The sequence below is a fragment of the Pongo pygmaeus genome, chromosome 8 (assembly GCF_028885625.2).
Source record: "Pongo pygmaeus isolate AG05252 chromosome 8, NHGRI_mPonPyg2-v2.0_pri, whole genome shotgun sequence".
Taxonomy (NCBI): Eukaryota; Metazoa; Chordata; class Mammalia; order Primates; family Hominidae; genus Pongo; species Pongo pygmaeus.
Genome location: NC_072381.2, coordinates 119,865,303 through 119,890,628, shown reverse-complemented (window position 1 = coordinate 119,890,628; position 25,326 = coordinate 119,865,303). Strand labels below are relative to the sequence as shown.

At 41.7% G+C, this 25,326-nt stretch overlaps 1 protein-coding gene across 16 annotated transcripts in view; it reads left to right on the top strand.

Moving 5' to 3' along the window:
- ABLIM1 (actin binding LIM protein 1) overlaps positions 1–25,326 on the top strand; it is a 339,345-nt gene that overhangs the window by 272,596 nt on the left and 41,423 nt on the right. For 9 of the 16 annotated variants that reach the window (XR_010127476.1, XR_010127473.1, XR_010127478.1 and 6 more), the window contains exons 7-10: positions 6,037–6,124; positions 9,938–9,996; positions 24,022–24,099; positions 24,879–25,034. Coding sequence is in view for 4 of the 16 variants with exons in the window: in XM_054503861.2 (XP_054359836.1) it covers positions 6,037–6,124; positions 9,938–9,996; positions 24,022–24,099; positions 24,879–25,034 (381 nt within the window). In the remaining 12 variants the exon portion in view is untranslated. Of the gene's footprint in view, positions 1–6,036; positions 6,125–9,937; positions 9,997–12,581; positions 12,666–24,021; positions 24,100–24,878; positions 25,035–25,326 lie in introns of all 16 variants that reach the window. The other 7 variants (XR_010127472.1, XR_010127477.1, XR_010127470.1 and 4 more) reach the window with 1 other exon arrangement.

Genomic DNA, 25,326 nt, shown 5'->3' with positions numbered 1-25,326 from the left:
ATACTTCAATTTAGAGATTAACTGAATAGCAATAATAACTACAGATGTCTGATTTAACCAGCACTATTAAAGGCAAACGATTTTTTGCACTTCAAATGTGTAGGCAGGTACTTTGTAAAACTCACCTAAATAAACAAATTGTGAATTGTTCATAGAGTTTCATGCTAGCCACAATGTAGTCTTTTTATAAAAGCATTTTGAATATGTGAAAATGCAGAAATGGGGACATGAATTTTTTTTTTTTTTTTTGAGATAGAATCTGGCTCTGTTGCCCAGGTTGGAGTGCAGTGGTGGGATCTCGGCTCACTGCAAGCTCCACCTCCCAGGTTCACGCCATTCTCCTGCCTCAGCCTCCCAAGTAGCTGGGACTACAGGCGCCCGCCACCACGCCCGGCTAATTTTTTATATTTTTTTTAGTAGAAACAGGGTTTCACCGTGTTGGCCAGGATGGTCTCGATCTCCTGACCTCGTGATCTGCCCGCCTCAGCCTGCCAAAGTGTTGGGATTACAGGCATGAGCCACCGCGCCCAGCCAGAAATGGGGATGTGATTTTTTTTAAGGAACAGGGTACAAAGATAGATGGGGAAGAGCAGTGATGGAGCTCTGGTGAGCTCTCTAGCAGCACCTCTGGCCACTCAGGCTCAGGCAGGACGGCTGCCAGTTGTGCGCCTGGGGCCAGGTATCTGGTAAACCAACCTTCATGCCGTCGTCTGCCACAACAAAGCTCCTGCTGGGCTTTAAAAGTTTATAGTCAACAGCATCCTCACTGCAATGAATTGCAAGCTTATTATCTGTTTCTTATATGAGCGCTATTTAGTCTTTCATTTTGCTCATGATCTGAAATACTTCTCCTTCTCCTAAAAATAACTCCAATTGAAATGATTTTGATTCAGCAACATCTGATTTTTGGTGAATTTGCAAATGCACTGCCGTCTGTGTTCAGCTCTGTTACTTTTCCTGGCCTTGTGCACATGGCTTTTCTGTGAACCGTCATGGGTGCCTATGTAAGGAGAAATGAAACAGAAGGGTGGCTCACACATGCAAAGGAGGGGCTCCTTTGTCTTGAGCACCTGACCCTGGAGCCCCTCAAGCCTGCACTGCTGCAAAAACAGAACGACTCCTCAATGCCTTTTGACTCTGGCTCACCGAATGTCTTGACATGTTCGGCATCTTGGGATGAAGGAAATGCATAGGTCAGGACATCCCTGGCATTACAATGGGCTAGGGTTAGGTTTTTTAGCAGTGTTTTCTTTTTATATAATTATTTTATTTTTAAGTTCCGTAGTACATGTGCAGGATGTGCAGGTTCGTTACATAGGTAAACGTGTGACATGGTGGTTTGCTGCACCTAGCAACCCATCACCTAGGTATTAAGCCCAACATGCCTTAGCTCTTTTTCTTAATGCTCTTCCCCCACCACCCCCCCCCAACAGGCTCCAGTAAGTGTTGTTCCCCTCCCTGTGTCTGTGTGTTCTCATTGTTCAGCTCCCACTTGTAAGTGAGAACATGCGGTGTTTGGTTTTCTGTTCCTGTGTTAGTTTGCTGAGGATAATGGCTTCCAGCTTCATCCGTGTCTCTGCAAAGGACATGATCTCATTCCTTTTTATGGCTACATAGTATTCCATGGTGTATATGTAGCAGTGTTTTTACTAATGATTTATAGAGCGAAGTCCTGCCACATGGGGCCTTGATGTAACTTCCATTCATCTTGTGAGTTGGTAGAACTCTTATAAGTTGATGTAACTTCCCTTCATCTTGTGAGTTAATAGAACACAGTGACTCTCCTATGCCTGCCCAGGGCATCCAGAGAGCCTTTCACTGGCATCCAAACCACACTAATGTGCCTTCTTTTTGTGAATGACCTTGGGACTGTCTCTGAGCAGAGAGTTATTACATTGTTATTCCTATCATTATTGTTATTACTTTGTGCAATGTGTCACACCATTTTCAACATGTCTTTTGGTCATCACACCAGTATCACTGTGAGGTAGTTACAGCAGTGACATACTGTATGGTTATTAGTGGTGGTACTGGGTAAGAACACTCACTCCAGAGCCAGACGGCCTGGGTTTGCATCCTGGTCCCACCAGTTCTAACTGTGACTGTAAAGGAGTTATAAAATCTCTCCGGGCCTCAGCTTCCTCATCTTTAAAATAAGGATAATAATACTTCCTGCCTTCTTAGGTTATCGTGACACAAATTGACTAAATGTTTATGGAGTACGTAAAAGAGTAATTGACACAGAATAATCACAGTATCATCACCAGCACTACCATCAATGCCAGCAGCAGCAGCAGCATCACTGTCATCACCACCACATCATCATTACCATCATCATCACCATCATTGTCTTCATCATTGTCATCACCGTCACCATCATTACCATCATCTTCACCATTAGCACCACCACTACTATCATTATCACCATCACCATCACTACCATCATCATCATCATCATCATCACCACCCCAGCACCACTCACCATCATCATTATCGTCATCACCACCATCACCACCATCATCACCATCATCATCATCTCTACTTTACAATAGAGGTTCCAAGAGCTTGTGATCTGCCCAAGATCCCATTTCCAGTACAGGCTGGGGTAAACACTCTAGTTCAGGTGTCACGGCTCCAAAAGAAATGGACTTTTTTTTCCTCTTGGTCTTTATTTTATTACACAGCAACACAAAAATATATTTCTGTTGTAAAGGGTTGAGATGATATAGCTGCAAAAGAGAATGTGAGGGTCCCTTCCTTTACTTCTTCCTGACTCTCGCCTCTTGCTTCAAAGATAACCACAGCAAACTAGTTGGTGTACATTCTCCCTGTCTTCTCTCCAAGAAGGGCACACATATAAGATCAATATACATATACATGTGTGTCCTTGTTGATGTAAATAATCGTAAGAGTGTCTGCCTTACAGGATTGATGAGGGGGTTGAAGAAAATTAGGCTTTTAAAGCACTTAACGTGGTGCCAGGCAATATACTAGGTTCCTAATAGTGCTCTCATCAACTGTGTGGGGTAAGTTCTATTATTTCTACCCATTTTATTGATGTGGAAGCTGAAGATTAGAGAGATTGTCACCTGCACAAGATCACACAATATTGAAACTGGATTTGAATCCAATCAGACTTACCCCAGTGTCTCAACAGCTTTGGCCACTAGCTTATGTGGTTATTTTATAGGCATTATTTTTCCACTTGATTTTTTTTCTCTTGGTAATATTAGCTTGAACTGTTTCCATGTGTGTACATATGAGTTTACATCAGTCTTGTAATGGCTACATGTGATTCAGTATTCTAAGTACTTCTTTATTGGGGTTGTTTTCTGGTTTTTTTTGTTGTTGTTGTTGTTTGATTTGGTTTGCTTTTGAGATGGAGTCTTGCTCTGTCACCCAGGCTGGAGTGCAGTGGCATGATCTCAGCTCACTGCAGCCTCAGCCTCCCGGGCTCAAGCAGTCCTCCCACGTTAGCCTCCAAGTAGCTGTGACTACAGGCGTAAGCCACTATGCCTGGATAATTTTGTTTATTTTTTTTGTAGAGACAAGGTCTCACTGTTTTGCTCAGGATGGTTTTGAACTCCTGGGTTCAAGTGAGCTTCCTGCCTAGGCCTCCCAAAGTGCTGGGATTAGAGGCATGAGCCACCACGCCCAGACTGGAATTGATTTTTGTATAGGTTGTGACTTAGGAATCTAGATTTATCTTTCTCTAAGTGGAGAACCAGTTGTCCTCTCTATTTATTAAGTAATCCATTCTTTCGGCTCATTTGAACCATTACCTTTATCATAAACTGAATTCTCTTGTGTGTATGGCTATGCAACTGGTTCCTCTCTTCTGTACTGTTGATTTATTTTCTACTCCCAAGCCCATACTAAAGTACTTTAATTATTTTAGACTTAGAAAAAAAATTTTATGACAGGAAGGGAAAATCCTTCCTTATTGCTGTTCTCTTTCACAAAAAAGTATATTTTTTGTATGTGCATTTATTCTGTCACGTAAACTTACAGAAGCAGCCTGTCAAGGTCTACAGAGAAAATTCCTGTTGGTATTTAGACTGGGTGTTGCATTAATAGGTTCATTTTTGATAAATCAGCATCTTTACAATATTTAGTTTCTCCATCTAGAAATATCATACATTTTTTTTTAGGTCTTTTATGTTCATCAGTTAAGTTCCATAATTTGCTTTATGTAGATCTTGCATTGGAGGGTTTATTAGTTGTTATTACAAATGGGATCCCATTTTCCCATTACGTTTACTTAATTTTTATTGCTAGTGAATAGGAAATAATGGTTTTTATACGTTAATTTTTTATCTAGCCATATGACTCAATTTTTGTGTTCGTGATCTTTATAGTTCTTTTTCATGACATCATATTGGCCAGGAGGAAAACGATGTAGAATGATATTGGTAAAAGTGTACATCTTTGTCTTGTTCCTGTCTTTAATGAGAATGCCTCGAAGGTTTCACCACCAAATATGATAAATACACTTGATCAGCTTGAAGACATTTCTTTCTATTTGTAGCTTACCAAGAGGTATGCTTTTCACTGCAGATGACACCGTGGTCTTGCCAAGGGGCCTTTATTTTTTCACTTAACATTTTCCTTAAGAGTCCAGAGATTGCCCGGACTAACTTGGGCCTCCCAGCACTGGCATCCTAGCTGAGTGAACCTGGTTTAGAACTGAGCACTTAGGACTGAGTAATGTCTTCTTTCTTCCTCCTTTCTGCTCACATTTGACTTCAGATGTCCTACAGGCAGGAGCTACTTTGTGTTGATATTTCCCGCCTTCTCTCACCACTCTCCCCCAGCCCTACCCTTCCTCCTGCAGAAAAGTAAAAAATTTTACAAATAAATAAAAAGTAGCATGTGGACAAGGACAAGAGCACCACTTCTGGAATTTTCTGGCAGGCACCACTGAAAAGATTTTTATTCCTAACTTCTAATTTAAATAACTTCAATTTTTTTTCCACCTGATTATCTTAAATGGCTAACCACCACCTCATGTCCTGGTTGCTAAGCGGATCTTGTAGTTTTTACAGGAAGGTATGAGAAAGGAATTACCACCTGACATCTGATTTCCTGTTGCAGTTTCATGCAGGTTCTGATGCAGGATGCAGCCATTTTTAACTCTTTCTCGGCCACTGCCTTGTACATGGTTAATGCAGAATAAATGTTTTGATGGTGGATTGATGGAAATGATTTAATCAGAGTCCATCCGAGAGTTCTTAGGTGGCGATGATTTTTTGCTAGGCTGTGAATGAAAGGATTTGTTCTTGTCAGGCATGTATGTGGAGCATGACTCTAATGTGATTTGGCACCTGTCTAGAAAATTGTCCCTGTATCCAGTGACACTTTGCTTTGGGGAAGTCAACACCTGCTGTGATGGCATCTGTCATATTTAGGAATGTGAAATGCACATGAATAATGCACAGCCACCTTAGTAAAATACCTTCTCCAGAAAACTCTTCAGGTAAGCCACTGGCGAAAGATTGTTGCAAGCTGCATAGAAGAGACTTAGGGCCCCCCTTGAGATAAAAACAGTGGATGATGTATTTTACTATAGCTTTCCTCACCTTGATGCCATTGGGGTAGATTTTATTATTTTCTGATTGTTTAGCCAAGAAAGCAAGAACCTCCTAAATATAAGGGTCATTTATTTTTGGTTGGTTTGTTAGAAATAGCATTAGCTCCCAACAAGGTGGGGTTTTGGGGAGATGGAGTGACTCATCTCAGGCATATGGTGTGTTAGTGGCAGCCATCCAGGTCAAGAGGGAGACATAGAAGCCAGAAACACCGAGAGGCAAGGCAGCCCCACCAGGCAGCCACGAGTAGCTGGCCTTGGAGCCCCTCCCGGTTTCAGTGAAGTTGGCTTTAGCTTCTGGGGCTGTTGGGGTAGGAAGTTTGGTCAGTTAGACAATTATTTTTCCTGTCTCAGCATCCTCTCTTTTCTTCTAAATCCTCAAGTCCAGAAAAGATTCTGGAATCCGTGACAAGGAGTAGACTCAACGTTCCCTACCTTTTCTCTTGCAGGCAGGTGACAAACATTACCACCCCAGCTGTGCACGATGCAGCAGATGCAACCAGATGTTCACAGAAGGAGAGGAAATGTATCTTCAAGGTGAGGTGGACTCAAGAACACTAGAAGTTTTCCTTGCTGGGGGAAAGGAAATCTTGCTATTTTTGTTTGATTGTTTTTAGAGAAGGAGGCATGTTATTAGCTGTGAGGCTACCCAAATCCTAGAAGATTATGGCCAAAAGTTACCTCATCAGTTAGTATTAATCAGCCAAGCAGTTGACATGCTGGCAGTGAGCCCCTCAGGCTGTTCACGAATGAACTTGTGATGCTGCCTTAATCAAATGAATAGAACTTGACATTTGATGGCTTGGATGTGAGGGAAGAGTGAAAATCAGCAATATCTCCTCTCCAACTCTCCCCAGGAATATGCTTAGGAAACAAAAGATTAAAAGAATTTCTAGAAATTTCTAGAAATGTTACTTATTTGATGGCTACTTTTTTTCTCCTTTTACTCTCCTGTGAGAAGGGCTTTTTGAGGCCTCCCAGGCTGCTGTTCTCTGGGTTTTCAAAAAGAAAATCTCATATGTGATGAATTATGTCACAGACTTGTTTCACCCCATTAAGATGATTAGCTCTTATATTGAGAGAGAGAGAGACAGAGAGAGAATAGGAGATAAAAAGAGAGAACCCACTCTCTGAAAGAGAAATTTCTGGTGTCAAAGAGGTACTTTTTACCAGGGAGCCATTGGAATCCCAGCACTTTGGGAAGCTGAGTTGGGAAGACTGCTTGAACCAAGGAGTTCAAGATCATCCTGGGCAACATAGGGAATCCTCAACTCTATTATATATATATATAATAGACCATATATATATATATAATAGACTATATATATATATATATATATAATAGACTATATATATATATATATATATATATATAATATATATATATATATATGCCGGGCATGGTGGCTCACGCCTATAATCCCAGCTCTCAGGGAGGCAGAGGTGAGAGGATAGCTTGAGCCAAGGAGTTTGAGACCTGCCTGGGCAATACAGCAAGACCCCATTCTCCACAAAAAGGAAGAAAAAAAAACAAAAGAGACAAAAAAATAAGCGTACATATATATATATAAAATCATATATATATGATCATAGTTTTTATGAAACTGGTAATATATATATATGTATATATGATCAGTTTTTGTGTTCTCTGAAATTCTGGAACTTCTCAGAGAGGCTTTAAGAGAGAATTCTCTTCTAGTCAAACAGCACCATCTGTGCAAGCATTTTACTATTTTTAGCTGGAAAAGAGTTATTAATCAAACAAGGGTTTATCAGTAAAATTAGCAAAACCCATAAGAGCTGTTGCTCATTCCGTTGTGGTAATTACTGGGTCTCAACTATCTGTGCATGTCATTTCTTGATTTCTCTTTGCACATAGCACTATGTGTACCTGTAATGAGTTGTTCGCTTTGCTCTCTCAATTTTGTTTTTAGGCAACTTAGAAAAGTCTACAGAAAGGATTCTTGAGTATTAAAGCAAAGCCTGGCTACTCTCCCCTTAAAAAAGGCTAGCTACATGAGAAATTGACAACCCAAACTTCTTTTTGGCTTTAGAATGATCACTCTGAAAAACTGTGATTAAAAACATCACGGAATTTTGAAAGGCCTTATGAAGGCAAGTGACAAGCACCCGCATCTGTGGCCTCATGCAGGATTTATATGACACGTTTTCCCAAGGACAACAGGCCTTACATCTGCAGTGGCAATAGGCAGGTGTCACTTTGCATTTCTCAGCACAAAGCCGATTTATTCTTTATTTGGTCTGTGGGCTTAGATTTTAGCGTGTCAATTCTAGCACTCAAAAACAAAGACACAGGAGTGCCAATCGACCCTGTCTCTGCTAGAAGCAGAGACTCAGAGGCTCCGGGCGCAGCTCTGCAATTCAGAGTGGTTCTGGAGGCTGGAGAGAGAAGGTTTCAAGCTGTGCACAAATGCAGCATATTTGGGCTATGAATAAATGGCTATCTGTTAAGGCCACATTTGGAATTCCAGGGATTGCTCTAAACCTTCTGGAGTTGTGCTTCAGTAGCCTTTGCATGCCCTCTCGGCACATCTTTGAAGAAAGAGCAGTTTCATCTTCTTCAGCATCTGATGTTCTGTCCGAGTCACATTCTTTGTGTGCCTGACCTCTGGAGAACAATAGTGCCATTGTGCGCAGACCCGGTGTCCTGGCCAGTGACTCCTGCTCAGCAGAACCTTCACAGCGAATGCTTCTCCTGAGCCTGCACCTGACCCCTGGGTCCTCTGCATTCAGAGGATTTCCTGTGCTTTGTAGTCAGCCTTTGAGCCAGAGTTAGTGCTGAAGGGACCTATACGTCTGTCTGCTTTTTGTTTGATTTTTTGTTTGTTTATTTTGGCCCTGGGTTAAGAAGATGGAAAAAATGATTGTTAAATAAGGATTAAAGTATTATGCTGATATAACATGTATTTTTTCTTGCCATTAATTTAATATTAGTTAAGCTTAGTGGTGTGAAATAACTCATGAGTTATTTTAATTTGGTTACTTTTCAAGTATGCACAGGTTGTTGCTTAAAAGAGATAAAGATTTTGGCCAGGTGCGGTGGCTCACGCCTGTAATCTCAACACTTTGGGAGGCCGAGGTGGGTGGATCACTTGAGGTCAGGAGTTCCAAAGAGCCTGACCAACATGGCGAAAACCTGTCTTTACTAAAAGTACAAAAATCAGCCGGGCATGGTGGTGCATGCCTGTAATCCCAGCTACTTGGGAGGCTGAGGCAGGAGAATCGCTTGAACCTGAGAGGCAGAGGTTGCAGCAAGCTGAGATTGTGCCACTTGCACTCCAGCCTGGGAGACAGAGTGAGACTCTGTCTCAAAAGAAAAAAAAAATGAGGTAAAGATTTAAGTCATGAAATGTGGCAACTCTGATATTCATACTGTGAATTTTATTTATGTAATTTATGCTTTCAACATACTAACTTTATTTTCTTAAGTCTTAAGTGCTCATTTAAGTTCTGTCCATCCCCACACTTGAATGTGTCCTTACATGGACATATCAGGCTTACTCATAATCATATAAATGACATATTTTATATGTATCTAGTCATACAAAATCATATGAGCAGGCATTGGATTCTTATAAGAGCTTCTATTGGAGATAATTGTTTTGTTTAATTCTGTAATGCTGGCACCACACGTTAAAGTGCTTCATAATATGAGAAAGTGAGACTGTTGACTCAGGAACAGAAAATAACACCTAAATAGTTACTTCACTAGTTTAAAAGCAAAGACTTTTTAGAAAATTACTTAAAAGGTTGAAGGCCAAAGGCAATTTTTGGATTTATAATTTAACTTTCACCCTTCCTACTAGTTGGTTTAATTTCTCATTTCTCTGTAGGTGACTGTGTAATTGAATCAATGAAAAATTGAGTAAGTTTTGCTTCTGGATATAGACTATCTGGTTGATTTTATTCCCCTCAACTAAATTGCTTGGTTGTTTTGATGTTATATAAACAATGGCTATTATTTTTTAAATTAAATGCAGCTTGTAGTAAGCACTCAGGCATTCCTTTTAAAGGATGATAATAAGGTTTAAAAATAACAAGACACGATTAAGAACTAAATATCTCTTGCATCAAAAGACTCATGCCCAGTTAGTGCTCTCTGTGGTCTAGAATTTTGACCTTTATCAAACAAGCTTGGGCTAGATCAGGAAAACTCGCTTAGGCTTTGGACATGTCTGATTTTTGTGTTATGATTCACTTGGACATAAAGCAATAACACCTTCCTATGATGGGGAAAGAGGGATAGGAGCCGTTCTCAGAAGTGCTGTCTAAGAGGACTTTGTATCTTTCCATTTTCCTGGCTCTTAGCAGTGCGTTCTGTCTTCTCAGGCTCCACCGTTTGGCATCCCGACTGTAAGCAATCTACGAAGACCGAGGAAAAGCTGCGGGTAAGGACACAATTAAAACATGACGCCAGCTGCATTTGTAGGCCATACACTCGTGGTCACTAATTCTTGGGGCTAGGGTTTAGGTGAAATTACTTTTTACTGACTTTTTCCCTTATAGCAAACTAAGTTCACAGGCCATTTGGCTAGGGAAAGGGTTCCCCTCTTACCTTAAATGTACTGTGGTTTTTGTTCCAAATGCTTGTGTTAGACAAAGTAAGCCTTGGCCTTACTAGTCAGCTTCTTAGAAAAGCATTCAAGAGAAAAGTCAAATCACGCAGATGGGAAAACAGTGACTCATCAGGTTCCAGGTGCAGCATCTGCTGACCTCACCGGACTGTTTTGGTGCTTAGTCTATAATGCACTACTCTGACCCCAGCTCTACATTGGTACATTTTACTGGTCTCTCATTTTACTGGATCCAAATTCACCAGAATAGACTCTAAAAGCTGATGGCTTGTCAGATAAAACCTTTGGGGAAAATAATAACGAACCAAGATAGGTAAATTAGTCAATTCTCAGAACACCTCCAGATGGCAATATTTTATGTTTCAGAAGCAAAGCGCTGTACACAGTTGTAGAACCATGATCATAATCTCTATCCTGTTCAGATGCCCTGTTTTTCACGCGGGCTAGGAAGTATTTTTTCAGTGCAATAATCAGACTGAATGAATCCCAGTGCCTTGGATTAACCTAACTTAGTGGTACCCATGGAAAAACTGGAGTTTGACTTCACCCTATTTACTGTCTCAGGGAAAAGAATGGCCTGGATTTATTTTGGAGGCCAGATTCTAGTGCGTAGTGTAATTTCTTCTCGATCTGCCATTAGCAGGCATCAGAAGCTATGTATGCAATCCCCAGCAGCAGCACAACCAGTTTACTGATGGGGTCTAGTCACTGATGTGTGACTTGTGAAGGGGTGACTTGGCTTTGGAGCAATGATTATCAACGAGACCCATTCGCTCTGCCTTTTCTCAGATCCCTTTGCCTGCCGCCTTGGGAATTACAGCTCTTATTTTCCTAGTGTGTTTGCTTTATTCTCTGAATGAACCACACTTATGCACAGGAGATATTTTTCCTTTTTTTTTTGTTTTTTCTTTTCCTCCTCAATTCGCATCCATCAATCAGAGGGAGACATTTTACCATTTGGATATTTTAGGAACTTGTCCCTTGCCTGTGTCCCTGAACAAACGCAATGCTTTTAGAATGCACAATTATTGTGAACATACTTAAGTTGAGGGGGGAAAAAACACACTTTTTCTCTGAATAATTAAATAAAGGTAAGAACGGCCGAAGAGGAATTTGCCCATCAAGCTTAGGGTGGTTTCGCTCTCTGTTTTTGACACACACAGTCCTGAAGTCCATCAGCCGCATAGTCACACACGGGCATAGTCACCTGGTTGTGGGCTCTAGACTCTGGGATTTTTGAGAAACTATGGATGCTTTGGAAATGAGTTACGTTTATAAAATATGAGAACATAAATGATCGTCCTTATTGTGACTTTTATCATAAGAATATAAAGTTCACAGCATAGCTTGAGGATGCTGCCCAGAAACCACCCAAGTAGCTGTAGTAGTTTGTACTCTCTCTCTAGTGTTGCTTTTAGGTTTTTTAATGATCATTTTAACTTCATCTCTGATGAAGTCTTTTGGGAGATAAAGAGAGGAATGCTAATGAGGCCAGACTGAGTGGAATATGGGTCTTTTCTGTATCAGGATTGCTTGAGTTTGCAAATCATGTGACTAAAATGATTTTTAAAAACCAACAATACTCTGTTAACATCTTGATGGAAAACTCTCTGGATAAGCTTATGAAAACAACTAGTGAAATACTTCCACCCAGTCTGGCCAAGAGGAGCTATTGTTTTCTTCCTTTAGTAAGCCTTCCAGAGAATTCTAAAGCTCTTCTCTTAAACCCAGCGTTCACTATGTGGGAGGTCAGGACAGTGCTCTGGGTCACTGTCTTTGGAAAGCCCAGAAGTGAGGAAGAGGCTCCCATGTACCCAGAGCCGGGGTTCACGCTGATGTTGGTAGGGTTTAAAGGAAATAGGTTTTGAACAGAGAAATACATCTTGTGCTCTCTTAAGGGTGTGTCTACACATCACAAATCTTGAGCCAAGATTTCCAGGCCTTTCACTGCATGTCACATTAGTGCAGTTTCCATAGCAAAATGAAAATGTTTTAGGAATCTTTCAGCAACCCCACTGGGTAATCCACATTTTTTATATTTAAGAACTCATGGGGCATTTGTAACAACAGATTCTCAAGATGTCTCTCAGTTGGCTTCACAGGTTTCTTACCCTTTATATATTATAAGAATGTCTAAGCCAAAACAAATGGAGAGGAATTGAAGGAGGTTGGAGCTTAGATAAATTTACTGTAACTTGAAGACCAGTTAATATGCTTTTAAACATGGGCCCAAAAATTGACCCAAAAATCCACACGTACATCAATGAAAGAATCCCACTTGATGTTTCCTCTCAAGTTAGTTTTCCCTAAGGTGGCTGTTGTTTTATTTTTTAAAATAATTCTTCTGATTTGAGGCTATTTCTGTGTTCATTCTTCCCTTTTCTCATGTTTCATGGCAGCCGCCAAACATTCGGCGTTCTTCATCTGATTTCTTTTATCCCAAAAGTCTGATTCGACGCACAGGACGGTCTCCGTCTCTGCAGGTTGGCACTGTGTCTAGGCTGGGGCTCGAAGTCACTGTCCTGGCCCAGCTTCTGTTGCTTTTCCCCCGGGCTGCTTTTCTCACATAACTTCTTCGGCTCCTGCAGAAAGCAGTTGCTTTTCTCACACCACGAGTGCCTCTCACACTGACTCTGGCTGTTGTCTTCTTGGATGGAAGTTTTCATTCAGAGCAGCAGCTAAAGCTTTGTGTCTGTTCAAGCAAGCACATCAGAAGCTGCCTTTTGGTCCTGTGTTGCCACGTTTGTTCACTGCACAAGTATCTGCTGAGCACCCAGGTATAGAGCTGGGCTGGATGTGGCAGATCCAGCCTCATAGGCAAGAAAAGATGATAAATAATTATAGGGGTAGTACAGAAACCCATCCCAGGCTATGGCTCGCATAGGCCACGCTCTTTGGAATGTCAGATGAGGAAAAGGCTTCCAGGGTCGCTTCCTGGGAGAAGTGGTCTTGGAGTTGATTTTTGGAGGCTGGCTGAGATTTGCCCATGAGGGGATGAGGAGAAAGTGGCGGACCTGATAAGATGTGAAGTGTGCAGCCGGGAAAGGCAGTGCTTGGGTAGGGAGTGGTTTCACTCAAGAATTGAAGAGTGAGGCCAGGCACGGTGGCTCACACCTGTAATCCCAGCACTTTGGGAGGCTGAGGCAGGCAGATCACTTGAGATCAGGAGATCAAGACCACCCTGGCCAACATGATGAAACTCCGTCTCCACTAAAAATATAAAAATTAGCCAGGCATGGTTGTGGGCACCTGTAATCCCAGCTACTCAGGAGGCTGAGGCAGGAGAATTGTTTGAACCCTAGAGACAGAGGTTGCAGTGAGCCAAGATTGCGCCACTGCACTCCAGCCGGGGTGACAGAGCAAGACTCTGTCTCAAGAAAAAAAACAAAGGAACAGTGAAGTGGGAAAGGAAGAAACTGAGAACAGGCACCTACTCTATGGAGACTGGGGGATTTATGTACAATCTCATTTGCTCTCCCTAAGAATTCCTGTGAGATAGCTAATCTTATTCCCATTTTACAGACGGGGAGACTGAGACCCATCATAGTTAGGTAACTTCTCCAGAGTTACTCTACTGGTAAGTGGAAGAGCTAGAATTGAAAACCATGTTTCCGTGAGCCCTTCACTCATATTCGTTCTGCTATACTGCAAGGGGACAGTGAGAGAAAAACCTGAAAGAAGCAGAAGAAGGAGAACATTAAATACTGGCTAAGGCTGTTGTCAGGGGGCCACTGATGGAGTGTAAGGAAGAGAGCAGCGCCACCTGCCCGGGGCGTCCTGCAGGAGAAGGGAGAGGACTCAGCCAGCCCGGCAGAGGAACAGCCAGGCTGGAGATTATGCTGCATACACAGACCTGACCTTCTTTAGGGGTTTCTGAGAATTAGTGGAAACCTTGGCCTGTTAAACTAGAAGCGACTTTCTACAATCTCATCTCGGCCCAGATGAAACCTGTTCTCTAGCTCCGCTAACAATTCAGGGTTGCACTGCAGCACTTTGACTGGGCTGTGTGCCTGTACATTCTGTGCCTGTCAGAACTGCGCTAAGGATAAGAAGAGTTTGAGTTTCTATTTTTGTTAAACCTTCACCTTCTTTCTTTGCACGATGGAAAAGACAGAAGTATAGAAGCTTAGAGTAGAAGAGAACCTTTTAGAGGTCAACCCCCTGAGTTTCCTCATTGATAGAATGAAGTCAGATGGGCTGGGCATGGTGGCTTATGCCTGTAATCCCAGCACGTTGGGAGGCCCATATGAGCAGATCACTAGAGCCCAGGAGTTTGAGACCAGCCTGGGCAATATGGCAAAATCCCATATGTACCCCTCCAAAAACACAAAAATTAGTCAGGCATGGTGGTGCGTGCCTGTATTCTTAGCCACTCAGAAGGCTTAGATGGGAAGATCACCTGAGCCTGGGGAGGTTGAGGCTGCAGTGAGCCAAGATCATGCCACTGCACTCCAGCCTGGGCAACAACAGAGTGAGACCCTGTCTCAAAAAAAAAAAAAAAAAAACCAGACAGATACAGCAGCATGTCTGAGACTGCACAGGCTGTCATAAACAGCAAGCCAACTGCACACTTCAGTTCTTGACCCCAGGCCTCAGTGCCTTGCATTGTCCCGTGATACTGTGTTCATATGATATGACGTATTTTTCATACAATCTTCATTCTGTGTTAAAGTTTCAGCTCCAGTGGCAGAGTTTCCACACACGGTGAAGTCAAAGTCACATGAATCCAGAGAAACAGCCAAAGATTGTCCCCACTGCAAATGAGTGGTGCTCAGAATTAGTGCTTCCACTTGGCAAGAAGCCACTTTTTCAATAGTTTTTTTTTTAATTTTTTCCAGTAGTATACTGTTAAATAGTATTACATTTTGTTAGCTTGTGTCTACAACCAAGTAATACATTTTCATGACTTGAAGAAAAATGCCATCATCAAGGGTGAAATTTTTTAGTTTGCTCCAGACCTTTAAGCTTAAGAGATTTGGAGCATCTTGAGAGACAGAGAGCGAGCGAGAGAGTTCTGTTTTCAATAACTTCTCTCCTCCCATCTTGTTGTTCAAAAGGGACATCTGATTCCTATTATCCAGCTGTAACTATCAATGAAGTCAACTTTAGCTACATCGCAGAAAGTTGTAAACACCTCGGGACCTGGCAGAAAAAATGGGCTGTGTGGCAAGGTCTCCCTTCACCCGTTGGCGATTGAAGAGTGGTTCACCAATACCTTTAAGATTCCAGAAAACTCCAAAGCAATGCAGTTCTCAAGTCACAGATATTTTATCTTTTAAGTACTTTTGGCTACACAGCAGCTCATTTTCCACCACTTAAAATTCAGTACCCTTAGTTATTAGATAAACTATCTTCCTTGCAGGGACATTCAGTACTCTGTGCTTCAGAAATAAGTCCTGGTTTTGTTGTAGAGGAAAGTAAAATCTATAGCAGGAAAGTCATTTTTGTTCTCTATATCGAGAATGAGCTCCATCTTTTCCTTTTGCCTGAATTACAGGTAGAAGAAAATGATGAAAATAGAATTACCTAAGAAAAACGTATTCTGGTTCCACTCACTTGGAAGTTTTCTATGAATAGCAAATTTTGTCTACAGGTAAAACTCAGTACTGAGCATGTGTAATTCATTATACACAAAGCACATGGTATTCCCAGGACCAAGTCTGTAATAATCTAGGGGGTGTCACTTGCTTTCATTCTAAAAGGGAGTTTTTCTCAGCTATGCCTTTGGAGGTTAAAGCATGAATTGACTGACCTACAAAATGGGTGTGACTTTTTTCTTTGAAACTAGTATTCACCTATTATAACATATGTACTTGTCAATCTATAGTATACCAAACAAATACTATGTGTATATTTTTAAAGGAGCTAATTTGAGGCTTTATGTCTGTCTAAACAAGCAAGTAATGTTAGTGGCGTTTGATTTTTGTTTTGTTCGTGTCACTACAATACATACTGTTTTACTCCCAGCTTTCACTTCGTCCAAGTATTTCATCCTTTTGAGCGTGTCTTTACAATTCATCAGACAGCTGAATGTAGAGGTGTAAAGATTTATACTGGAAAGATTTCATGTAATAAAGCCTGATGGCATTTGTGAAACTGTCCCCAGAGAAGTGGTGTGTGCCCACAGCACCCTCCTGCCTCCTCTCCAAACACAAAATTCTTTTTTCCAAAGGAGTTGATTTCACTCTTTCTTTGCTTAGCAGCGGGCGTTCAGTATGTGCAGGTTTTAAAAGTATTCCTTTTTCTGCAGCTGTTATCACCACCTTGTCTAGTGAACTTCAACAAAAACCCAAGGCAGGTACTGTCCACATCAACAGGACTTAGTATAAGGTGTCAGTCACCTTATATCAGTAGTTGTCCCATCAGTGTTCGTAAGATCATTCTGATCTGGTTGCCAAATGCCTGTAGTTTCTCTCTCCTTAGAGCATGGCTTTGGATAAATGCAAATTAGATGAATATAGTTGTTGCATCCCTGCTCCTGCTGAATGGGGGGAGGGCAGGGGCTACAAAGTGCTTCCCAGCACTGTCCTTCTAGGCGACCCATGTGCATGGTGGATCATAATGGAAAGTAAATGGAAAATGTCATTTCTCTACTTACTCAACCGGCAGAGCTCTGGTAAGTGTTTTTAATGGTTAGTATTTGAAGAATAATAAGAGCTGGAGTGGAAACGGAAGAGGATGTCTTCAATTAATTTTTGTTCTGTGACTGTGCCTTCTGAATGGTAGGACAGATGGACAAAATCAAGGCATAGGGGAAAAATAGCTGAAAGGTGTTTAGAGGGCTTTTCAAAGAGATTTCATGAAGAAAACAAAAAGATGTGCTTTTTAAAGCATTTGGCTACTTATTTGTAATTAAATGCCATTTTTTATCTCTCCTGTTGAACTGCTAGTCTTCTGATGAGGTGTCTCTTTGTTCATTTTGTGTGTGTGTGTGTGTGTGTGTGTGTGGAAAGTAAAAATCGTTGTTGAAATCCAAAGTAAAGACATGAAAGTGTGCTGGGGAGATAACTGTAGAGTAAATGGACCCCTTCATCATGACAGACTGAGTGAGAACAGCCATATCAACAAGAAGGTTCTTACCGAAGGCTCCTTTCTTCCTTTTGCCAAAATAAGGTTGCAACTACTTGCCTAATCTTACTGGCAAAATACTCTGAGTGATCACTACCATACATAATTCTTTAGTTATCTACCTTGCCTGCTTTCTTCATCCCACCCCACCCCACCTCCCTGCCAAAGATGGCATCAGAAGATGCCAAAGATAGCATCAAAAAAAAGAACTGAATTTCTCCAACTGCACTTTCAAGTTGGTTTTTCTGCAAGGAAAAGGTGCTTAAATGAAAGTAAATAAATTGTACCTGCTTTTAGCATGTTAGCCATAAGTCCTTGCTGTTTCCTTTGTTCTGTAGAAGTGGGCTTACCTTTGGTGATAAATATTTGAAATTGTATGCATTTATAACATAGACCAGAGAGTAATTTTTTTACTGTAACTCTCATAGAGAATTCCAGAAACAAGTCTTCTGACCCATTGGGTTATTGAGTTCAGTTCATAATTATTGGGTCACTGTTGTTACCCTGGACATCTGAATGGGTGGAAATGGTAATTTAGATTGAATAACTACATGTAAGGATAATCAGTTACATGTCAGGATCACCAGTAAAATTCTGTGACGACCAAAGAGGTGATGATAGGTGATGATAGGGTTGGGTTAATGGTAAAGAAGAAACTGTCAGTGGGTTTGAAAGTGGGACAGCATTTCATTAAGTTAAGTGCTTTCAAGGTTGAGATGGTTTCTGTCTGAGTGGATGTATGTTAATGTGTTGGAGAACAGCTCTGAGCCTTTTGAAGATATCTTAGCCGTAACAGCAAATTATGGATTCATTAGGAAAAGAAAAATAACAGCTGGAAGAATAAAAAGGATTCTTTTAATAAACAAGATGTTAATTTGAAATTCAACGTGTTTAAAATTCTAGATGTTTCAAATTGAAATGTAAAATTCTAAGTATCTAGGATTAAAAGTCCAAAAATACTCATTCAATTTTTAAAAAGTAATTTTATGATCTTCATAAGGGAGAGACCTCTAACCTCCCTCAGTTGAGCAAATACACTCTGAGAGACATTAGGGACTGTGGCAAAAAGCAGGCAATCCATGTGTGTCACTTAAGCCTTGAGCATAGTTCAGTAGGCAGCAAACCAGGAACTGTCCTGGCAGATAAGACAGACGGTGCAAGGTCATCGTCATCGGCATGAGAAGGGCATTAATTACCAAAGTGGAGACACAGTCACTGTCTCCAAGAGCATTTGGAATCACTTCACAGAGTTCTCAAGGAGGGGAAGGCTATCTGTCAGCTCCTGGCGGGACTGCTGCCCCATATACTGTGATGAATTACTTCACATATCTGAGTTCTGATGGGAAGGAGTCCAAGTGCGGTAGCTGTAGAGAATGCTGGGGAAGCCTAGTTCTATGTAGCTCACATATGAAAGGAATATTCATGAGGAGCAAAACAGAGGCATTATTTGAGATTAACTGCCTAAGAAACCTAGTCTAATCCCAAGTGTCTAGAAAATGTTGACGACTTGCCATGTGCCCAGTAAGGTGCTTGGAGCTTTATATGCATTCTCTCATTTAACCCTGTGACATAGTTATGCTGGTACACCTTGCTCCATTCTGTACATGAAGAAGTTGAAGCTCAAGGAAGGTAAAAGAAAAAAGAACGGAAAAGGAAAAAGAAAAACTCATGTAACATCAAACAACTAGTAGAGCCCAGGTTTGAACTGTAATTTGGCACCAAAGCCAGCCTTTTAAGTCCACTGTATTACACTGTATTACATAAAATACATAGATGTGTTCTATCCCGTTATTTCAATATAGACAGGCAAACAGAATTGGGCCATTGTAAGAAAATAAGCAAGAATGCAACTCAGCCCGCAAACAAGAAGCCCATGGAAGTAAATTTTACCATAAACTTAGGAGGTCAGAATGAAGCAAAAACAAACAATGGTAAATTCAGTGAAAGAAAAAGCAGTTTCTGAATCTCCAAGTGTGAAATGCCTCCAGCATTTTCACACTGCTATAAAGAACTGCCCAAGACAGGGTAATTTATAAAGAAAAGAGGTTTAATTGACCCACAGTTCTGCATGGCTGGGAAGGCCTCAGGAAACTTACAATCATGGCAGAAGGCAAAGGGGAAGCAAAGACCTTCTTCACGTGGCGGCAGGAAAGAGAGAGCATGTGAGTGCAGGAAAAACTACCATTTATAAAACCACCAGGTCTCGTGAGAATTCTCTCACTATCATGAGAACAGCATGGGGAAAACCGCCCCCATAATCCAATCACCTCTCTCCCTGGACACATGGATATTACAAATCAAGATGAGATTTGGGTGGGGGCACCGAGCCAAACCATGTCTCCAAGATACATCAGGGCATTTCTCAACACTAAAGTTTGAAGATTCGAGTAGCAGAGGGATGGCTCTAAGACAAGCCAGAACATCAGCAAATTTGATGACCAGTTCACCTGACTTTGAAAACTGCCTATTAAAACCTAAAATATTTATTTCTGAATCAGAGAACTTGGGGGCAAGTGTATGCAAATTGGAGGTAATTTGGATCTGAAAACTTTTAAAAACCAAATGGGACTTGAAAAAATTCAAATTGTTGAATAACTTAAAATCTTTAGCTCAACGGTATTAATAGTGTAAATAAAAGAAGATAAATGCTTCCAAGAAAGCCTGCATAACTCACAGGATCCTCTAATCCAGTCAGGAAGGAAGGGAGTGGCCAGGCGTTGTGGCTCACGTCTGTAATCCCAGCACTTTGGGAGGCCGAGGCAGGCAAATCATGAGGTCAGGAGTTCAAGACCATCCTGGCCAATGGGGTGAAACCCCATCTCTACTAAAAATACAAAAATTAGCTGGGTGTGGTGGCACGTCCCATAGTCCCAGCTACTTGGGAGGCTGAGGCACTAGAATCGCTTGAACCTGGGAGGCAGAGGTTGCAGCGAAGCCAAGATCATGCCACTGCACTCCAGGCTGGGCGACAGAGTGAGACTCTGTCTCAAAGAAGGAAGGGGGAGAGAAACTGAACTGGAAGAGGCTAGTTCTGCCAAGAGAACTGCCTTTTCTGCCCGCGAAGCTCTTCATCCCTGGAAGGTGGCGTTAAAGACCCTTCCCTGCGTGTGCGTGTGTTGTTCTTCAGCTCTGTTTCTACCAGTACATGCAGTACAAGAGCAAATAAAACCATTTAGAGCCATCACCAGGTGCACCGTTACAGCAAAGGCTGAAAGTATCCTTGCCCCACACTTGGCAAAAATAAGGATGAGTAACATACGAGTGACCCCAAAGCCCCAGTGTACACTTTGGCTGTTCACACAATGTCCTGGATGCTTGTTAATAAAAACAGGCCTTTGTCATAGCAACCCCAGTAATCGAAGACATCTGATGCTCCTGCCACACACCCTCTCCCCACCCCAACCCAGCGAGCTATTGCAGTGTTCTTACAGAGCTAGCGCAACAAAAATATTTTCAGTTAGCAGGCATTCTTTTCTGCTACTTGATCTCAGTATTTCTCTTTTAGTTTCACCCCATTTGTCCCATAGTTATGTTGATAGGAAATAAATGATCACATTTGCCCTGCAATACAGCAAAGTTTTAGTGCAGGGCTTAAATGCTTGGGCTGTGGGCCTAGAGTGTCTGAGTTCAAATCCTGACTCTTCATCCCTTTCCTACCTGTGTGGCTTGGAGCACTGATACTATTTCCTTATCTGTAAAATAGGAATAATAATGGAAGCTACCTCCTAGGGTTACGGAGAAGATTACATGAGATTAAGCCTGGGAAGTGCTTGACACAAGCCTTCCACGTAGTAAGTGGGCAGTAGACATTCGTTGCCATTGATATTCTTGGGTTGCTACTTAAGAGGTAGCATTTTGACATTAAGTTTGGCAAATGTGAGATCCTGGCCACTTGAAACTGAAGGACTACCTGTGGCTAATAATTATCCCTCAGAGATGGATGCAGGTTCAGCTTTTTCAGGGGGTAGCATCTCCTTGTAAAGGAGGAATACATTTTGATTGTGCCACTTCTATATTTTGATTAGGGAGTGGATCTAGAAATTGTACTTTATTATTATTATTATTATTATTATTTTGAGGTGGAGTTTCACTCTTGTTGCCCAGGCTGGAGTGCAGTGGCACAATCTCGACTCACTGCACCCTCCGCCTCCCAAGTTCAAGCGATTCTCCTACCTCAGCCTCCCAAGTAGCTGGGATTATAGGTGCCCACCACCACACCCAGTTAATTTTTTTGTATTTTTAGTAGAGAGGAGGTTTCACCATGTTGGCCAGGCTGGTCTCGAACTCCTGACCTCAGGTGATCCACCTGCCTCAGCCTCCCAAAGTGCTGGGATTACAGCTGTGAGCCACCGCGCCCAGCCTGCACATTTCTTGAATAGTGTTATGTGAGTCTTTCCTTTTTCAACATACTCAGAGGTAGAATTTTCTCATATTGAGATATGCCTGTGATTGGTATAACTCTAGCAGGAAAGCGCTTGTGCACTCCAGGTCCTGGGGAGGAGGCCCAGAAGTGATGCACCTGGTGTACCTCCACCTGGGTGTGGTGTGATTTCTCCCACCCACTTCCACCCTAGCATCTCAAAGATACCAGGGGCATTGGCTGAAAAAGACTGATCACAGTCTTCCAGCGATGAGTCTAATCACTGCCTGACCTGAATTGGCCAGATATGCTTGTCTTCATTGCTTCAACTGTGAATAGCATAGTGAGACAACACCCTTGTCTGAAGGAGTTTCTTTGGCTCAGTGATGCCCACATTCAAGGTGTTAAACATCAATAGAAACAGTACTGAGAAGGCAAGGTCTTATTCCTGTTGTAGAACTATAAGTTACTCTCTTTAGGAAATGGCTGCAACAGAGGCAAGGAAGTGTGCCAAAATGAGGCCTTGAGTTTTCTCTGCAGAGCTTTCCAGAATATGTTAAACAGAAGCAGGAGGCAGCTGATCATAGTTCATAAGTTTCCTTCCTGCTCACATAACCACCTCACACTCTCCACGTTCTTCAAGTATATGCTATGAAGTCCAGTTTCTTTCATCCTTCCCAAAGGCTGACCCACCAGCCTTACCTCAGTGACTCTCTGTATAGTTAGGCTCAAATCGTGTAATTAACATAAGTCAAGTGTCTGCAAACTAAGTATTTTTTGACAAATAATAAATTCTAGCTCATTCCCTCAACTAGGATTTGCGCCTTCTATGTACATGTGGAAAGCATTGGGTATAGACAGTGGTTAAAAAATAAACTCTATGAGGGCAGAGAGCATGACTAAAGTTAATGAGGGAGACAGACATGATGCAAGGAAACCAATAAATATATAATTATACATTTTACTCATGAAGGAAAAAAGAATGACACTATGAGAGAAAACAACAAGGGGAACCAACTCTGGATTGAATCAGGGAGGGCCTCTCTGAGGAGGTGATATTTAAGCCAAGACTGAAGGAAGAGAATCATCCAAGTAAAATTGGGAGCTAGGGCATTTCAGGCAGAGGGAGCAGCAAGTGAGGATAAGAACTCCGAGGCAGTTTTGTGTGCTGTGTTCTGTGAGTGATGACAGGTGAGAGACAAGGTAGGAGGGGAAGGCAGGGATAGAATCCTGAGGACCTGGTTGTTGTGATTTTATTCTGAATGGATGCTTGTATTTGGTCTGTTCTCCTGCTGCTAGTAAAGATATACCCAAGACTGGGTAATTTATAAAGGAAAGTGGCTTAATGGACTCCAGTTCCACATGGCTGGGGAGGTCTCACAATCATGGCAGAAGGCAAATGAGAAGCAAAGTCATGTCTTATGTGGTGGCAGGCAAGAGAGCTTGTGCAGGGAAACTCCCATTTATAAAACCATCAGTCTTGTGAGACTTATTCACTATCAGGAGAACAGTATGGGGGAAACTGCCCCATGATTTAATTACCTCCACCTGGACCCACCCTCGACACGTGGGGATTATTACAATTCAAGGTGAAATTTGGGTAGAGACACAGCCAAACTTTATCAATGCTGGAGACAAAAGCAGAGTAGTGACCATCCAAATTATGTTCTTAAAAGGTCTCTCAGCTGGGCGCTGTGGCTCACACCTGTAATCCCAGCACTTTGGGAGGCCGAGATGGGCAGATCACGAGGTCAGGAGATCGAGACCATCCTGGCTAACATGGTGAAACCCCGTCACTACTAAAAATACAAAAAAATTAGCCGGGTATGGTGGCAGGTGCCTGTAGTCCCAGCTACTCAGGAGGCTGAGGCAGGAGAAAGGTGTGAACTCGGGAGGCAGAGCTTGCAGTGAGCTGAGATCACGCCACTGCACTCCAGCCTGGGTGACAGAGTGAGACTCCATCTCAAAAAAAAAAAGAAACGTCTCTCTATCTCTCTACCCATTGCCTGCCAGGTAGATTTGAAGAAGGGAGGGGAGAAGGCAGAAAACTCACAGGGAGGCCATTGCAATAATCTGGATGAATGGAGGTGGTGACTGGGGCTGGGACTATGGCAGTAGAAAGGGAGAGAAATGGGAAGCTTTGAGGTGTGCTTGAAGGTAAACCAGAAGTTCTCATAGGGGACAAGGAGCAGGAAGGGCCAGAGAAAGGCCTCCCCATGCCTTTTCAAAACTGGATCATACAACTAGTTTGCATTTACCTTTCCTTCTAGGTTGTATTTTACCTTATTCAAAAAGGTGATAAGTGTTTCTTTTTTTCACTAACTGAGTTTTTAGTAAAGCTTAAGGGCCCAGGACAGTCTAGATTCTGAAGCCAGAGTCCAAAATCTTACAAGTTACTGTTTATTTTACAGCCTACCAGGACATCCTCGGAAAGTATTTATTCTAGACCAGGCTCCAGTATTCCTGGCTCACCAGGTCATACTATCTATGTAAGTATCTGCTTCTGGAAGTGACATTTCTGGGACAGGTAAATTAGTGGATTGTAATAGCAGAATGGATAATCCAAAACAAAAACTAATTCAAAGTGATTTCTATTTTTGTTATGAGACCTGATTTTCATTTTTGTAGAACAGTCTCCTCAATCATGTTTACCTTTAGGTAATTACATTTATATGTGACCATCAACAGAGTGATTAGATGACCTGTAAAATGTAGTAATATGTTGCAGGACTTAAAAAATTCTTGCACCTAAGACTCCGTCTCAAAAAAAAAATTCTTGCACCTAAGACTCCATCTCAAAAAAAAAAAAAATTCTTGCACCTAAATTGCATATAGATATTTGGGGATTAAATATATATTTTATAATGCTGATACTAAGTGTTCTTAAATTCTACCACAAAGATATTTAAATATTTAGTTTATTAATTATGCAGTTCTTGTTTTTAGCCATCTGAGATGATTATTGGACCATCTGTTTGAGCTTTTTCCTTCACTGTCATAAATTCAGGAAATTATCCTTAAGGTTTGCAGATTTATCTGTTTCATGAATTCTACACAGATTTTTTCCTAAGCGTTCAGTGACTTTTTTAAAAAAAAACATGATTAATATATGGTATAAAGGGCAACTTCTAAAGAGTATAACTGTGCTAGGCAAGAAGTTTTGGTTTCTGTTTAAGGCCTTCACTTTTTAAACAGGAAATGCGCCAACAACAGTTTCCCAAAGCAGTGAGACTACAAGGTAATTGTTCTTTCTGGTTAACTTTGCCAGGCAAAAGTAGACAATGAGATCCTGGATTACAAGGATTTAGCAGCCATTCCCAAGGTCAAGGCAATTTATGACATTGAACGTCCAGATCTTATTACCTATGAGCCTTTCTACACTTCGGGTTATGATGACAAACAGGAGAGACAGAGCCTCGGAGAGGTAATACATTCCTAGTGGTTGTGAGTTGTACAACAATTTACCTTCTCTTTTGTCAGGTTTGTAATAACTACCATTTGGAGTTCAGGTAAATCAGGTGGTCTTTTGTCTGCCTAGTATTTGCAGATTTCTAGACCAGGTGCTTTGAGGTATTCAGAAGCCCCTCATGAGAAGTGGGAGAACAGACCAATGGCACATCAAACAACAGTGAAGAACAGCTAAGCATTGGCATGCTGGGATGGAAGCTGTCAGGAGGGTGGGGAGGGGGTGAGGATTGTGTGAGCTGGGCAGAGCA